The 18,342-nt window shown below is 38.2% G+C and overlaps 1 protein-coding gene across 1 annotated transcript in view; it reads left to right on the top strand.

Annotated features, from left to right (window-relative positions):
• The window catches only part of LOC114031937 (meprin A subunit beta-like), a 49,579-nt gene extending 31,808 nt beyond the window's left edge, over nucleotides 1-17,771 (top strand). The window contains exons 12-15 of the mRNA XM_027847155.1: nucleotides 3,411-3,596; nucleotides 5,974-6,121; nucleotides 10,608-10,812; nucleotides 17,687-17,771. Coding sequence (XP_027702956.1) covers nucleotides 3,411-3,596; nucleotides 5,974-6,121; nucleotides 10,608-10,812; nucleotides 17,687-17,704 — 557 coding nt within the window. The 3' untranslated portion in view covers nucleotides 17,705-17,771. The remainder of the gene's footprint in view (nucleotides 1-3,410; nucleotides 3,597-5,973; nucleotides 6,122-10,607; nucleotides 10,813-17,686) is intronic.
• Nucleotides 17,772-18,342: the final 571 nt, after the last annotated feature.

Here is an 18,342-nt window from a genome sequence, read left to right as displayed (position 1 = left end):
TTGTGAAGGTTCCATATACAACTGAGAAAAAGGTATATTGCTTTCTATTCCCGTTTAATTTTTCCCAGAGGTTTACAATTAACTTTTAAAAATTCTATTTATCTCCTTACCTTCTTTCTTATTTATTTTATGTTTAAATTTATTTAGCTCTCAGAGATGAAAGTTGAGGTCCCCCACCAGTAAAGTTTTACTGTCTATTCCTGTAACTCATTTAACTTTTCATTTAGTAATCTGGATGCTATACCATTTGGTGCACATGTGTTTAATATTGATATTTATTTGTTGTCTATGACATCTTTTAACAAGTCGCAGTTTCCCTGCTTATTTCTTTTAATTAGGTCTATTTTTGCTTTTGTTTTGTATGAGATAATGATCGATACTCCCACCTTTTTTACTTTAGCTATATAATAAATTCTGCTCTAGCCCCTTATTTTAGCTGGCTGTGTATTTTAACTGTTCTAAGTATTTCCTATAACCAACATATTGTTTAATTCTGGTTTCTAGTCCATTCTGCTATCTGCTGCCATTTCATGGATGAATTCATCACATTCACATTCACAGTCATGATAGTAACTATACATTTTTCTCCATCCTGTTTTCTTGTTTATCCTTCTCTCTTTTTACCTTGTCTCCTCCTCAGAAGTCTGTTTTGCTTCTGACTACCGCCTTCCTTAATCTACTCTCCTTTTTAATTCCACCTTTCTGTTATTCTCCTTTCCTCTTCCTTTTCTATTGGGTAAGATGGATTTCTGTACCCGAGTGTGTGTGTGTATGCATATGTGTGTGTGTGCATGTGTATACAAACACACACATATGTATCTGTATGGATATATATGTTTATATATGCATATATATTTTTCCCCTTCTTTGAACCAATTCAGATGAGAGTGAGGTTTAAGCATTGTCCATTCCCTTTCCATTATTTTCCCCTCTGTACCGGCTGCGCCGACCTTCTGCCGGCCGCGCCGTACCCTCCTCCTATAAGGAGCAGGCTGCCAGAGTCATACTCGCTCACAAGTCTTTGGTCCTCAACCGGATAAACACACAGAGACGAGACATTGGGAGGTGCCAACACGAGAGCTTTATTCAGAGGCCATCACAGCAAGCCATCACAGCAAGGCCAAGCAGCAAGGCCAGAGCAACAGAGCAGGAGCAAAGAGAGCGCATGATCTGACCACGCTCGTCCTTAAGTACCTACTTAGCCCCTCCTCCCCAGCCCGCTTACTCGCCAATGATTGTAGGGTCAGATACTGGAAGGGGCTGTCTGAGTTTAGCACACCAAGGGAGAGGGAGTGACGCAGGAGGCTAGGACCGGATACAGGAAGGAGGCGCCTGGGATTAGTGCATAGACAGAGTACGTGACCTAGGAAGTCAGGAAGGACACAGGAAGGAGGCGTCTGGGGTTGACGTTGCATATAGGGAGGGGACTAAGCAAAAGGAACTCAGTCCTCTGCCGTCCCACTCCCACGTGGCACCGCCCCTTGCCTCAGGAGCACAAGCTCTGGCTACTTCCTTGCACCCAGCTTATCTCACATAACACTGCCCACTGCCTCAGGGCTTCTCCGTCCCCAGCCCATCCCAGTTCACCACGACTCCGCCTACCACAGCCCCTGCCTCGGCTTCCAAATACCCAGATTCTACCCTAATCTTGCCACAGCACCCACCTGGTAGTTGCCAACATAGACAGTCCCTCACACCCCTCCACTATAAAAGATTTTCCTTGTGTACCTCTTTTATGTGAGATAATTTCCCCCATTTTTTCTCTCCCTTCCCACTTCTCTCAGTACATTCCTTTTTCTCACCCATCCATTTTTTGGAGATCATTTCAACACAACCAACTCATACTCATGCCGTCTGTCTATGTAGAGTCCTTCTAACTGTACTAATAATGGTAAAGTTCTTAGCAGTTACATGTATCATCTTCCCAAATAGGAATGCAAATGGTTTTACTTTATTGAATCCTTTATGAGTTCTCTTTTATGTTTACCTTTTTATGCTTCTCTTGAGTCTTGTACTTGAAAGTTGTTTTCTATTTTTCTTTGTTCTATTCATTAGGAATGCTTGAAAGTCCTCTATTTCATTAGATATCCTTCCCCCCACCACCCCTCAAAGGCAAAGAAGTTAGGATTACAAAGAAAACTTAGTATAATCACAAGGAAAACTGAGTATAAATAATAATAATACTAGATTACAGTAAGTTTTTGTTGTAATCCTAACTTCTTTGCCTATTAGGATATCACATTCCAAGCCCTCTGTTCCTTCAATGTGGGAGCTGCTAAATCTTATGTGAGCCTGACTATGGTTCCACGGTATTTTAATGATTTCTTTCTTGCTGCTTGAAGTATTTTCTTTTTGACCTGAGAGCTCTGGAATTTGACTATAGTATTCCTGGGAGTTTTTATTTTGGTGTCTCTTGCAAGAGGTGATCAATGAATTCTTTCAATTTCTATGTTACCCTCTAGAATATCAGGGCAGAGTTTTTCTGGATAATTTTTAAAAATAATGATATCTACACTCTTTCTTTGATCATGGCTTTCAGATAATCCAACAAATCTTAAATTGTCTTTCCTCAGTCTATTTTCAGGTCAACTGTTTTTCTAATGAGATATTTCATACTTTCTTCTGTTTTTCATTCTTTTGACTTTGCTTTATTGTTTCCTGATATCTCATAGAGTTATTAGCTTTCACTTCCCCAATTCTAATTTTTAAAGGATTATTTTTTCTTTTCTTTTCCCTTTTTTTGCTAGGCAATAGGGTTAGGTGACTTGCCCAGGGTCACACAGCTAGTAAGTGTTATGTATCTGAGGTCAGATTTGAACTCAGGTCCTCCTGAATCCAGGGCCAGTGCTTTATCCAGTGTGCCACCTAGCTGTCCCTAAAACATTATTTTTTCAAGTGACCTTTTGTACTTCTTTTTCCTTTGGCCAAGACTGCTTTTTAAAGAGTTATTTTCATCACTCAAGTTTTCTACCTCTTTTACCATTTGGCTAGTTTCTGGTTTTTTTTTTTAAGGTTTTATTTTCTTTAGCATTTTTTTTGTACCTCTTTTACCATGCTGTTAATTGTTTTTTCATAATTTTTTTGCATTTCTCATTTCTTTTCTCAATTTTTCTCTATCAATCTTAATTAATAATGAAAATTTTTTTTTTAGTTCTTCTAGGAATTCTTGTTGGACTTGTGTCCAATTCACCCCCCCATCCCCTTTGAGGCTTTGCTTATAGTTGTTTTGACAACTTTGACAAGAAGTTGTCTTCTTTTGAATTTGTATCTTGATCTTCCCTGTCACCATTTAGTTGCCTGATCTCCACCCTAATTTTATGCTTAGACTTTCATACCTTTGCTTGTTTTTACAACTTCACAAAAACCTGACCTTACTGGATGTGACGTATAAATATGAATTGCTTTTTCAGGTACTGATAATAAAATCTTTGTTTGGGACAAGCCCTCCAAAATAGGGGAGACAGCAACTTTCCCTAATGGAACATTATATAGCAGAGGTCCAAGGTATGGAACCAGTGTCTACATCACCCACCAAAGGATGCAAAGCAGAGATTTTGTCAAAGGAGATAATGTTTACATGCTTCTAACTATGGAAGGTATGTCAATACAAGGTGACTCTTTTGTAGAGAATGGTTTTCTTTATTTGCAATAGGTGACTTACTGAGTAGTTTCTATGTTCTATTTTCAGGTGTATGAAATGTGTTCTTAGGAGAAAAGGGCAGGGTGGGGAAGGGGAAGGCAAGAGACATTTCCAGACCCTCTTGAGATGTTTACAATGTGAATAAAATAATTTAGCTGTGGCATGATGAAAGTTTCTAGAGTAAGCAAGAACATGTCCAACTTAGATCTTGCAACTAGTCAACAGGGCTGTATATAGGAAAGATACATGGCCTGAGAGTAAATACTCCTGTGTTTTAGTCTCAACTCCACTATTAATTCTCCATGTGGCTTAGTAGTACACTTCTCTAGGACTCAGCCTTAATTTCCCCAACTATAATATGAGAAAATTGGACTAGATCAGGGGTGGGGAACTGTGTCCTGAAAACCACATGTGGTCCTCAAGTGCGGCCCTTTGACTGAATCCAAACTTCACAGAAGAAATATGTCTTCACATATATGTCTATTTTCTTTGCCTATATTTCTAGAAGTAAAAAAAAGTTATCAATTTAGCTCTTAAAATAGCTGAGCTCTGACAATTGATAAATGCAGATCCATGATTTCAGCCTGATGGGTGCACTCTCTCCGTTGATTTAAGTTGTAACCCTTACTTATCTTATTAGGTAATTTCATGAGCTTCTGTACCCAATAAAATCATCACTTGATACTTGGTCTTCTGATGTTGAGCTTCTCCAAGTTGAGCTAGGCTGGGCTTTGGGCAATAGGCCCACTGGCAAACTTTTTAGCTGGGTAAGACCAGTGGTGTGCTGGATAAATGTTTAACAACTGGCTTGTCAGAAAATAAATGTATGTAAAATGTGTTTTTAAGTTTAATTTGAATTATTACCATTTCTCTATTACTTTTTTTAAGCCTATACAATCAACAAATCAAGTCTTGATTCATAGCATTTTCTGGTTTCTGTAATGCAAATGCTCATAATTCAAATTTAACAATCACCTCGTATGAGCTGGTTTGAACTGTATCCAACACATCCCTGGGCCTGCCAGAGCTTGTACTCTATTGATGTTGCCTTTTACTTGCCTAGATCACCTCTGTACTGTGAAAAGGCATCAGAGTATATTTCCTGTTTCAATAGTTCTCATGTTTTGTTAATTAGAGTCATAATTTATTTCATGTTATGCATAACTTATGAGAAGCAATGTGACATACAGGATAGAGAACTGGCATGAGAGTCAGGATGACCTGGATTTAAGTCCTGCATCCCAAACATACTGGCCATGTGAACTTGGGTAAGGTCCTTAACCTCTCAGTGCTCCAGGGATCTTTTCAAGATAATAAATTAGAAAACAGTTGTAGATATGTATTGGTAGAGGAAGTTGGCTCACTGTGAGTTCTGCACACTAATGAAATTATAGGTCTATACCAAACCACCCACCATACCTTGGGTTCTCTCTGGGTCTCAGTTTCCTCATCTGTAAAATGAGGGGTATGGGACTATCTGTTATTTAAGGTCCTTGGCTCTAATATGTTCTAATCTTTGATCTTCCTGCCTTAAGAAGTGATAAAAAGAGGTCTTGTGATAGCAAAAGGCTCAGTTCCAACTATTGGGTATTTTGACTTTCGTATGTTTGATAGAAAAAAAACTAGATTATACCTCTTGGCACGCATCACTTAGCATTGTCCTATTCTTTTGGAGGGAGATAAATTTGCTATAAGCAATAAAATGACAGTTTCATCAATTCTGTCAAATCATGTATTAATTTCACTTTCATAACTTTATCTTTGCATCCCTAGTGCCTGGCACATAGTAGGTGCTTAAGAAACAGGTGCTTTCTGATTAATAAAAGCAGGTAAAATGTGTTAGCTCTGAGCACATGCAGATTTATCTCTGCCAATTTTCCCATTTTGAAATGTCCTGAAACACACAGCATAGCATGACTTTCTGCATTGGACTGTCCATCTTTTCTGCAATATCCTCATCAAGTGGTCATCTAGCCTCCTCTTGAAAACCTCCAGTGTTGGAGAACTCTGCTGCTAGTGCCTCATCTTTCAGATGACCTCCTATCGATCCTGTTTATATCTTCTATGTGTCTAGTTACTTACATGTTATCTATTCTTTCCACCAGAATGTATGCTCCTTGATGGTAAGGACATTTTTTATTTCCCTTTATTTATTTCCCTAGCACTTAGCACCTTGGCTGGCAAATATTAAACACTTAATAAATGCACATTGACTAATTGACTAGGTCTCAATTCCTCAATGCCCTAAGTGTTCTGCAATACCCATAATTCAAAAACTTTAGATTTCATGGTTCAAAAACCAACCTCTATTCATGAACCCTTTTCTCCTTTAGATATATCAAATCTCATTTCTACTGAGCCATCACCTAATCCTTCAAAGAATCCAGTCCCTCCAACAAATCCTCAAGCAAATCTCTGTGCAAACTTCGTCTGTCAGAATGACGGCATCTGTGTTATCCACAATGACAAAGCAGAATGCAGGTAAAAAGACAGCTTGTATCTCTAGGCATACTTTGATTTATATGACTTCTTTGTAAAGTGTCTCCAGTTGTAAAAAAGAGGTTTGGAAGTTAATGAAAGGTATGTTCCCATGCCTATATCCCTCGCAATGCTGACCATGTAATATTCATAGAATCTTAATATCATGGACTTACAGCTGGAAAGCACTTGAGGTATCATTGAATCCAACTCCCTGATTTTATATATGAGAAAACTAAGGTCCATAGAGGTCACAGGTAAAAGAGGCAGAGTCAGGATTTGAATCCAAATCTTTTGATTCTCAATACAATGTTTTCTATTGCAGGTGCCATTGCACTATAATTTACTTTGTGTCCTACAAGGGCTAGTAATGAGGAGAATGATATTGCTTATGAAATAATGAAAACCAGTCCACCAAGTTTTAATTTAAATGGGTTCTTACTTCTTGCTTTATGAAGAAATTTTATTCATTATTTAAATAAAATTGTCATTTTTACCGTATTATTTTGAAAAAATATTTTTTCTCATTGAAATAACTCATTTTTGGGGGGGTGTAAAAGGGTTATAGCAGCATAGTCCTAGGTATTTTTAAAAACCTTATCATCCTCAAATAAAATTAATACAAAATTGTAACTTAGTACAGTCCAGCAACTATTACTTCCTTTTACCTTTTCGGACATCTTTGCTAGATTTTCCTTTATATTTCACACAAATTATAAGTGTCCCTAACTGTGGCTGGCCCTCTTAACCCTGTAAAGCTTTATCCTGGGCCCTCTTTTCTTCTCCCTTTATACTGTCTCTATCAGTAATCTCATTAGGTCCTATGGGTTTAATTAAATCCCTATGCTAATGATACCAGATCTCTTTATCCAGTCCTGTCCTCTATCCTGACTTCTACTCTCACATCACCAATGTGAGATATCTCAAATTGGATGTTCCATAGAAATCTCCAACTCAACTTATTAAAAAAAGTTTTTTGTTTTTTTTTAAAAAAACTCTCTCCTCTTACCAACTTTCACATTACCATCAAGGACAACATCATTCTCACAGTCATCCAAGCTCTCAACCATGGAATCATTCTTTTTTTTAAAAATAATTTATTTAATTTTAGTTTTCAACATTCACTTCCATAAGATTTTGAGTTTTAAATTTTCTCCCCCTTCTTCTCCTCCTCCCTCCCCAAGATGGTGTGTAATCTGATATAGGCTTCCCTTATACTTTCATATTAAGCATATTTTCACTTTAGTTATGATGTATAGAAGAATTAGAACTAATGGGAAGAACCGTGAGAAAGAAGAAATAAAACAAAACAACAAAAGAAAAGAAGCAAATAGTATGCTTCCATCTGCATTCAGACTCCATGGTTCTTTTTCTGGATATGGATAGCATTTTCCATCATGAATCTTTTGGAGTTGTCTTAGATCTTTGCACTGCTGAGAAGAGCTAAGTCTATCAAGGTCAGTCATTGCACAATGTGGCTATTACTGTGCACAGTGTTCTGGTTCTGCTCATTTCACTCAGCATTAGTTCATATAAAAACCTTTCCAGGTTTTCTGAAGTCTACCTGCTCATCATTTCTTATAGCATAATAGTGTTCCATTACATTCATGTACCACAACTTGTTCATCCATTCTCCAATTGATGGGCATCCCCTCAATTTTCAATTCTTTGCCACCACAAAAAGAGCTACTATTAATATTTTTGTACATGTGGTCCTTTTCTCTTTTTTATGATCTCTTTGGGATACAGACCTAGAAGCTGGGTCAAAGGGTATGCACAATTTTAAAGCCCTTTGGGCATAGTTCCAAATTGCTCTCCAGAATGGATCAGTTCACAACTCCACCAACAATGCATAAGTGTTCCAATTTTTTCACATGTTCTCCAACATTTATCATTTTCATGGTATCATTCTTTTTTTTTAACCTTTTTTATTAATTTATTTTTACTTATCAACAATCACTTCATACACTTTTGAGTTTTAAATTTTTCTTCTGTTCCCTCGCCACCTCCACAAGATGGTGCACAATCTGATATAGGCTATACATATACATTCCTATTAAACACATTTTCAAATTAGTGATGTTGTAAAGAAGAATTAGAACCAATAGGAGGAACCACAAGAAACAGGAATCAAAACAAAACAGAAGGAAAAAAAAGAGCAAATAGTATGCTTTGATCTGCATTCTAACTCCATAGTTCTTTCTCTGGATGTAGATAGCATTTTCCATCATGACACTTTTGGAGATGTCTTAGATCCTTGCATTGCTGAGAAGAGCTAAGTCTATCAAAGTTAGTCATCACACAATGTGGCGGTTACTGGGTACAACGTTCTCCTGGTTCTGTTCACTTCACTCAGCATCAGTTCATACAAGTCTTTCCAGGTTTTTCTGAAGTCTACCTGCTCATCATTTCTTATAGCATAATAGTGTTCCATTACATTCATGTACCACAGCTTGTTCAGTCATTCCCCAATTGATGGGCATCCCCTCAATTTCCAATTCTTGGCCATGTGGTATCATTCTTGACTCCTAATTTGTAATCATACAAAAGTGAAATGGGAAGAACATGTTTAGAGCAACGAATGTTTCCCAGCCTTTATATCAGCTTTTGGGACAGTACAATGGAAAATGAGAAGCAGTGTGCCCTGTTGGATGAAGAACTTTCCTTAAAGCCAGGAAGACTTGATTATTTCAAGTCCTGTCTCAGATGAGTACTGGCTATACAACCTTGGCAAGTCATCTGTCCTCTCAGGACTCTAGAGTCTAGATAACAGATAACTCTCTAAGGCTCTAAGTGCTAGAAAAGTTGTTGACCTGAATCAGTAGAGATCTTTTTTGTTGGACTGAGACTTCCTTTATCAATAAAATACCAAGGTTAGTCACTATCCCTACCCTAAAAAGTATAATTATAATTTTAGAAAGTATCCAAACACCTCACATTTATACAATGTTAATAATACAATTCAATATTAATAAAACAAATGGCACATCACCCTAAGGCAGCTATAGAAAGATGAATACTTCCTTGTCAAAAAGGAAGAAGATTGATAGATGTTCTCAGGGAACAGTATCAATAAATCAATCAGCAAGTATTTGTTAAGCACCTACTATGTATCAGGCACTTTGCTAGGTATATAAGTGCACATAATGAAACAATCCCTACTCTTAATAAGCTTATGTTCTAATGGTGGAGATAATTATTATATGTAAAAATAGACACAGCAGAAATACACAGTGAATAAATATAAATATATCCAGAAGTATTAAATACAAGCTTATTTGAGAGGGAAGTTACTAGCAGTTGGGAAAATCAGGAAAGGCTTCATGCAGGGGACAATGCCTGAGTTGCATCTTACAGTAAGAGGGGGACTCTATGAGGTGAAGGTGAGGAGGGAGAACATTCCAGGCATGAAGAATGGCCAGTGAAAAGGAAGGATGGGCCCAGAGTTGGGGAACATCGCACTGTATATGAGAAACAGAGAGAAGTCAGTTTGGTTAGATCTCACACTGTAGGACGGGAGTACCATCCAATGAAGCTGGCAAGATAGATTGGGGCCAGATTGTGTTGGGCTTTAAATGCTACACAGTGGAGCTTGTAATGTGTCCCAGAGTTAATAGGAGACCCCTGGAATTGGAATAGTATGGGAGTCACATCGCCTACACTTAAGGAAAGTTACTTTGGCAGCAGTGGGTAGGCTGGGAGACATGAAGCAGGGAGACCAGTTAGGGGACCATTAAATATCAAGTTCTGACTCTGGCACTTATTGGCTATGTGACCTTGGGCAGGTCACTTCAACTCCTTGGGTCTCAGTTTCCTCCTCTATGAAATGAGAGGGTTTGACTGGATTATCTCAAAAGTTTCTTCTAACTCTACATTCTCTGATCCTACCCATGCAATGAACTCTTCTGAGTACACCACACTGTACTTCCTTGAAGGGAAAAGATCACAACTGTATAGACACAGCATGATATGTGTATATGTGTGTTTGTGTATGCATGTGTGTAGGAATGTCCTTGCTGAGTTTGCTACAGATAGCAGTCCCATTCATTAGATAATTTGATTTGAGTTTTGGAGTTTTTCTAGTACCAGCTGGAGAGCAGTTTCATTCTCTCTGACTCACTGCATCCCTGCGGTTTCCATAACAGAGCCCAGACTATGGAAATTTGGGACATGTCAGGTTCAGATCTATTCACCACTTTCCCCATTACTGGCTGCTCTGGCATCATCCTATAATTTGCTGCCTCTTTCCAGAAGTCAGGGGAGGGAAGATACATAGCTCTCTTTTTCTTGAGGATGTATTTTAGGCTCTGAATATTGTGGTCAGACATAATACAATTAAACAATTTTGACTCAGCAAATAAATTTTTTTCCAGTGATCTTTCCTGCTGTGAAGTTACTGACATTGAATGTGAACATGATGAATGTTAACCAAATAACTTTTGGAGGACATCTTGCTACAATATTTCTGAGTCCAATTCTTATTCTTTAGGTGTCAATCAGGGAAAGACTGGTGGTATGTTGGAGAAAAATGTGAGACTAAGGGCTCCACCAAGGACACCATCATTGTAGTAGTCTCATCCACTGCAGCTGTATTTGCTGCTATGCTGATAGTGACTCTTGTGAGTGTCTACTGTGTTAAGAAGAAATATAGCAAAAGGAGCAATGCCAATGCATCGAATATGACCTTAGGAAATGTAAGTATGCCATAATGTAAAAGGAAAAAATGGCAAAAGGAAATCATATGCTGAGTCATCATAAGGAAGCATAATCTTAGTCCCAGAGAATAGATGATGAAATATGTGCCCCCTCCTCTTAGTGCAGATGTGTGGGACTATGGGAGCAGAAAAATACTTGTGGTCATTATGGTTTACATGATTGTTTTTCTTGGTTATGAGTGAGGGTTCATTTTTGGAGGGATACAGAAATACGTCCAAAAAATTAAAAACAAATTCATCAATGGAACTTTTTAAAAATTTTTTTGGGGCTAGGCAATGGGGTTAAGTGACTTGCCCAGAGTCACATAGCTAGTAAGTGTTATGCGTCTGAGGCTGGATTTGAACTCAGGTTCTCCTAAATCCAGGGCCAGTGCTCTATCCACTGTGCCACCTAGCTGCCCCAATGGAACTTATTTTTAAAAAGAAAGACAGACTATAAGCACAGGGCTCCAAGGATTTCCTTCTAGCTTCTAAGACCTTTTTTTTCTTCTAGATGTAATAAATTTTGACAGATAATATTATTATCCTCATTCTACAAAAGAGGGAAATGAGGAGATGGGTCATTTCCACTAGTCTTCTTCCTCTTCTGCTGTCATACTTCCTGCTTCCCATTTGACTTATGGAAGGGATAGATAGTATGATGTCACCATTTGGAGAGAACAGAACATGGATTTCATTAGCTATCTTCTCCCTGATCTCCTGCGTGATGACTCATACTTTCTCTGAGGCAGGAATGAGAGATGATGGTGGTGATTAAGTGTTAGGAAGCTGTATGGTTCAGGGGAAAGAGCACTGGCATGACAGCATCTGGTTCCATGTAGATCCTGTCTGATTTTTATGACCTGTGTGACCTCGGACAATTAGCTTAATCTCTTTGGGCCTGTTGGCTCATCCCTTTAGGGTGCCTTCCAGCTTTAGATAACTGAGCCTCCTTAAAGGCCTTTCTTGTTGGTCAAACCCATGTTGGGGGAGGCTTTGGAGCTCGCTGTGCTGGAGAAGATTCCTAAATGCTTCACACTGGGTTAGCAATAAATAGATGCAAGGATCAAGCTAAGGTCTTTGTGATTGGCCCCACATAATTCACAGATTTCAAGTCATTCAGGTTCTCATCATTGGGGATCATGCTTGATACTTCAGTTTCCTTCACCCCTACCCCCTTACTCAGTTGCACAGACGTGTTGTTTCTGTCTTCTCAAGATCTCTCATGTTCACCCCTTTCTTTATACTTCCAGAGCCACCACCCTAGTTCAGGTCTTCATTACTTCTCCCTGGACTATTATAGTGGCCTCCCAATGAGTCTCCTTCCCTCAAGCCTTTTCTCACTCTAATCCACCCTCCACAGAGTTGTCAAAGTGATTTTCCTAAATCATGTCACTCTAGTATTCAATAAACTATGGTGAGCTTCCTCTTACCTCTAGAATCAAAAACAGATTTCTCTCATTGGCATTTAAAGCCCTTCATACCTTGATTCCAATGGAACACTCCAATCTTATTAGACACTATTCTCCTCTATGCTCTCAATGTTCCACCAGACAGGCCTACTTGCTGTTACTCACAATTGACTCTCTATCTCTCATCTCTTGGCCTCGCACCAGCCTTCTCCCCTCTTCTGTGTCTCTGCTCAATTCTTCTTCTGCCTGAGACCTTTCTCGGTCTCCTCAGTTGAGGGTAACTTGTATGTGTATTATGTTTATGTGTGTATATGTATGTATATATACACAGATGTATATAAGTATGTGTATTAACATATATATGAACACATATACACACACGTGTACCTGTGTATGTATCTATGTATGTATCTTTTGCCTCCCTTATTAGAAAGTAAGCTCCTTGAGGACAGTGACTTTTGTTTTTGTCTTTATATCCTCATTATCAAGTGAAGAGGCTGTAAGATAATAGGCACTTAAGACACTTAATACATTCTTTTTTTTTCTTTTTGGTGAGGCAATGGGGTTAAGAGACTTGCGCAGGGTAACACAGCTAGTAGGTGTTAAGTGTCCGAGGTCAGATTTGAACTCAGGTCCTCCTGACTCCAAGGCCAGAGCTCTATTCGCTGTGCCATTGAGCTTCCCTGACACTTAATAAATTCTTGATTGTTTTATTGAGATTAAGAGAGAGAGAGAGAAAGGGGGGGAAGGAAGAATCAAAGAAAGGATGGAAGGAAGAAAGAGAAAGAAAGAGATAGAGGTAAAAACTTAGGAGATCAATAAAGTCAGTAATAACCTCTCGTAGCACATGGCACCTGAATTATAGTTTATGTTAAATGGGGAATTCTATATTCTATGAGGCAGACTGTATAAGGAATGTATTGCAGGCATGGGGGATCATTTGTGGAAAGGCACAGAGAGATAAAACACCATGTATGAATCATGTGTGTAGAACAGTTAGCAGACCACTTTGGTTATAATAGGGATTTCATGCAGGAGAATAATATGAAATGAGACTGGAGAGTTGGCAAGAGCTAGATGGTAAAGGGCTTTAAATGCCTGGCATTTTGGATTTTATCTTAAAAGCAATTAGGAACCATTGAAAATAAATTTTGAGTGGTGGGAGGCAGCATGACATGTTTAGTCTCTGCATTAGCAATATGAATTGAAAACCACATGGCGGATGGATTGAAAAGGGAAGAAAATAAAGGCAAGAAGATTAATTAGGAGGCCATTGCAAGAGTCCAGGTGAAAGGTAGTTGCAGTGGTACAATTGATAGAATCCTGTACCTGGAGTCATGAAGTTGTTTAGTTGTTTTTCAGTGGTGTCTGACTCTTTGTGACCCCATTTGGGGTTTTCTTGGCAAAGATACTGGAGTGGTTTGCCATTTACTTCTCCAGCTCATTTTACAGATGAGGAAACTGAGGCAAGCAGGGTTTAAGTGACTTCCAGGATCATATAGCCAGATTTGAACTCAGAAAGATGAGTTTTCCTGACTCCAGGCCAAGCACTCTATCCACTCTGCCACTGACCTGAATTCAAATCTGACCTCAGATACATATTAACTGTATGGCCCTGGGCAAGTCATTTAACCTCTGTCTGCCTCAGTTTCTTCATTGGTAAAATGGGAAAATTGCACCTACCTCCTCAGATTGTTGTGAGGATTAAATGAGACACTATTTGTAAAGTGCAATGTAAACCTTTAAGTTATATATGAATACTAGCTCTTATTATTAAGGTGATGAAGGCTTGAATTAAGGTGATGGCCATGTAAATGAGAAAGGAAAGCCAATCATTCAAGAGATATTGTGAAGGTAACATCAATAAGACTTAGCAATTGATTAGATATAAAGCAATGTATAGTTTAGGAAGGTTCCAATGTTACAAGCCACAGTGACTAGAAAGATGGTGGTGGCTGCAAGAAAAACGGGGGAATTTGGAACAGGAAAAATTTAAGGGGAAGATAATAAGTCAGTTCATATTCTACACAGTTGCCAAAGCAATATTTCTCAAGTACAGGCCTAATCTTGTCACAGCCCTGCTCAATAAACTCCAATGACTCCTTGTTGCTTCTGGTTTCAAATAAAAACCCCTTTGTTTCACATTCAAAGCCCTTCATAACTTTGTTCCAGCCTACCTTTCCAGACTTACCTATTTCTCCCCTTCATGCATTCTACAATCCAGCCAAACTGGCCCAAAAGGTCTCCCTTACCTAAAATATTTTGTATCCCATCTCTGTTACTTTGCATAGGCTGACTCTCATTCCTAAAATGCTTTCCTTCCCCAACTTTACCTCTTAGAATCCCTCAGCTCTTTTAATACGCACTTTAAGACCTTTTCTGATCCCTCTAGATGCTAGTGCTTCCCCCTTGAAATTAACTTATATTTATTTTATGTTTTGTAAAATTATATGTATCTGTTTTTCCCATATTAGAATGTAAGCTCCTTGAGGACAAAAAATGTCTGTCCCATTTTTGTCTTTATATCCCTGGCATCTAGCACAATGTATTGCACAAAAAAGAAGTTTAAAGATCACTGAGTCTGGAATTAGAGGCCCTGGGTTCAAATATCGCTTCTGATCTTGCTTCTAGTATGACCTTGGACAAGTCAAGTAAACTCCCTGGGCTACAGTTTCCTTGCCTATTAGATAAGGATATTTTTCTAGATGGCCTCTGAAATCTCTTTCATTTCTAGATTCATGATTCTATGATCCTATGATTGATTGTTAGAAATGGAATTTGAGGTTGATTGATTGGTCATGTTGAGGTTGTGATGCTTATATAACATCCACGTGAACTCATTGGTAACATGGAACTTTAGTTCAGGAGATAGAGTAAAGATAAATATGTATATATGCATATACACACATATGTGTGTTATAAAGTTATAAAGAAAGCACAGAAATGGATAATGGGTAAATGGATAGAAATGATAATCAGATAATAAGAACTAAAGAGGCAACATCAAAAAAATGTAGAGAGAGAAGCCCAATCCTGAACTTCAGGGAACGCTTATACATTAGCCAGAAAGGGAGTCAAATTTCTTTGTCAGATTCCATTTTATAGTTGATTTATCTATGGTTGTGGCAGAAAATATTTCTAAGCTTATCCACAGCAAGGCATAATAAAACAATTTAGTTAACAGGATTGTCATTTTTGAGATAAAAATGTACCAGGAAGTTTTACAGAGTCTAAAGATTGTTTTAAGGATGTTAAATCTGACGCCAAAAGACTTACATATGCTGATACCAGATCCAGTGGGTAAATATCCCGAAACTTCTTCCTGCAGCTAAGGTTGGAAGGTTGGTAGGGTTGAATGGAATCAAAGTCAAGGTTGAGGAATGGAACTAAAGAAGAGAAAGAAGCATGTGACCAGAAAAGAGAGGACTATTTATGTTATGCAGATGGAGCAAGCCAAGGTATTTCCCAGTAAAAGTGCAAGCATTACTTAAGATATGGAATATTTCTAGTAGGCAATAAAACAGATCATCATGATCGTCATCATCATCATAGCACACACACACACACACACACAAACTCTCACACTCACACACATACACACATATACACTTAACTCATTATCTTTCTATCTAAACTCTCCTCTTTTCATAACTTTCCTTTTTCAATTGAGGGGACCAGTATTCTCCCATTCACCCAGACTCATAACCTAGTTCCATCTAAACTTCTCACTCTCTCACTTCCCATATATTTTCAGCTTCTAAGTCCTGTAAACTCTACCTTTGTAGTATCTCTCTCATACCCCCTACTGTCCTCTGCACTGCCACTATCCTGGATCGGGACCTCCTCAAATGACACCTGGACTACTGTAATAGCCTTTTGGTTGGTTTTCCTGCATCTAGCCTCCCCACTCCAGTCAACTGTCAAATTGATTTTCCTAATGAATAGGTCTGACCATATCAAACACACACATATCACCACTTTCATTGAATAAACAGCAGTGACTCCAAGATCAAATTAAAAAAATCCTTTGGCTTTAAAATCTCTTCATAACCTGGCCCCTTCTGACCTTTCCCATCTTATTATACCCCATTCCCCATCCTATATTCTATAATCCAGTGACTTACCTCCTTGCTATTCCTCATACAAAATACTCACTCCATCTCCCAACTCTGTGCATTTTCACTGGCTATCTTTTGTGCCTGGAGCTCTCCCTTCTCATCTCAGTCTCTGGCTTCCCTGGTTTCCTTCAAGTGTCAACTAAAAGCCTTTCTGAACAACAAGCCTTTCCCATTTGTCTTTAATGCTAATGCCTTCCCTCAGAGACTACCATCAATTTATCTTGCATTTGTACGTTTGCATGTTGTTTCCCGACATTAGTTCCCTGAGAGCAGGGCTGATTTTTTGTCTTTCTTTGTATCACTAGTTAGCACAGTACCTGGCACACAGTTGGTAGGTGCTTAATAAGTGCTTGTTGACTTGATATAGTTATTTAAAGTAGATAAAGCATGTTGACTTGATATAGTTATTTAAAGTAGATAAAACACTTAACATATGTCATCTCATTTTGATCCTCATAATACCCCTCCAAGGTGGATGCTATTATTTCTTTTACAGCTAAGGTAGAAAAGAAAGGGGAAAGTGAAAATAATTTTTTAAAAAAGAAGAGAGAGGATAGCAATTTATATTTATGTAATGCTTTAAGGTTTACAAGGGTCTTTTCTCACAATAACCTTGAAAAAACTTATATTACTGATATCCTCATTTCAATGTGGAAATTGGGCCTGGAAAGAATGAAAATGTGTTAATGAGGGAGATTCAGGAGGATGTTTAATGGGGGATGGTAAGCCAAGATCCAGGACCATCCTGCCAAATGAAGGATATCTATTTTAACCTTAATTATTTTTCTACAAGTGAGGGACCATCTTAAATCTTACCCAATCTCTAAACATTCATAGTCATCTCATTTTTAACAGTGGGGAATAATTAGATCAGACTTTAAAGTGATTTGCCAAAACCTGTGCCTACTCTAACATTTCATAATCTATATAAAGTGAACCCAACAGGTCACAACAATCATTTGGGCAATCTCTCCTGCCTCACATTTTCCTAGAGTTCTTTTTCTTTGTTTCTTCTTTGACCCTTTCATATCATGCTTGTTTCTTATATATAGTATTAGATTGTAAGTCTCCAGAGGGTAGAGACTGTGATTTTTTTCATCTTTGTATCCCCAGTGCCTAGCATATTGCCTTGTTTGTAAGATTTAAGAAATGTTCCTTGAATTCAGTCAATTGAATTTGGTGAATCTCAGAGGCAGTGGGTATGGCTGAATGCCATCATGGAATGATTCCAGAAAACCATTGATAAGGACTTCATTTAAAAATTAGACCATTTCATTGGGATTCATTCAAATTATAACTCTCACATTTATGAATTATGTCATGCATTGTTCTCTCTCCTTTTAGCAGAACACATCTTTCTGAAAACATTTTTGAAGATATCAAATAGCAACAACACTGACAATAAAAAGAAATTGGAAAAAGCCTCGCCTACTCATCATGGATTCACCCAGGAACAAATTTCAGTTGTGAGAAATGACAGTTTTTGTGACTTGTAATCATTTTTATTCTGCTGAAAACATGCTCTCAGTCAATAATTGGAAGTATTATCAATGGATTTTTTTTGTAAAAGTCATTCAATTTCTGTGTGATTTCAGCTGTTTTGATGTGTTTGGAAGAAATAGCTCAGGCTGTTAATGAGGAAACTCTCAGCCCATTCCTGGGCTTTTCAACACTTCAGAACTGATTTGTTAAGTCACCAACCCCTATTCTTGAGATGTGAGGAATGGCACTTTTCCACAACTCCAGTCACTGTGTCATTTAGAGTCATCTTCTGTTCCACCTTTGGCCAGAGACAGCCTCTCTCTCTGGCTGAGGATTTGGGATTGGGTTTAACCATAAATGGAATGAGCACTAGATTTGGTGTCAGGGAAGCTGAATTTGAATCCTGGCTCTGCTACTTTGCTTTCTTTATAACTTGAGCAATACTTCTGGGTGGGGGGGGGAGGTTTAGTTTTTTTACCTTTAGAATGAAAGTATTGTACTCTTTTCTACTTCATATC

Source organism: Vombatus ursinus, unplaced genomic scaffold (genome assembly GCF_900497805.2).
Source record: "Vombatus ursinus unplaced genomic scaffold, bare-nosed wombat genome assembly UNPS02015255.1, whole genome shotgun sequence".
Taxonomy (NCBI): Eukaryota; Metazoa; Chordata; class Mammalia; order Diprotodontia; family Vombatidae; genus Vombatus; species Vombatus ursinus.
The sequence above is the reverse complement of the archived record's forward strand: the minus strand, read 5'-3'. Positions and strand labels throughout refer to the sequence as shown.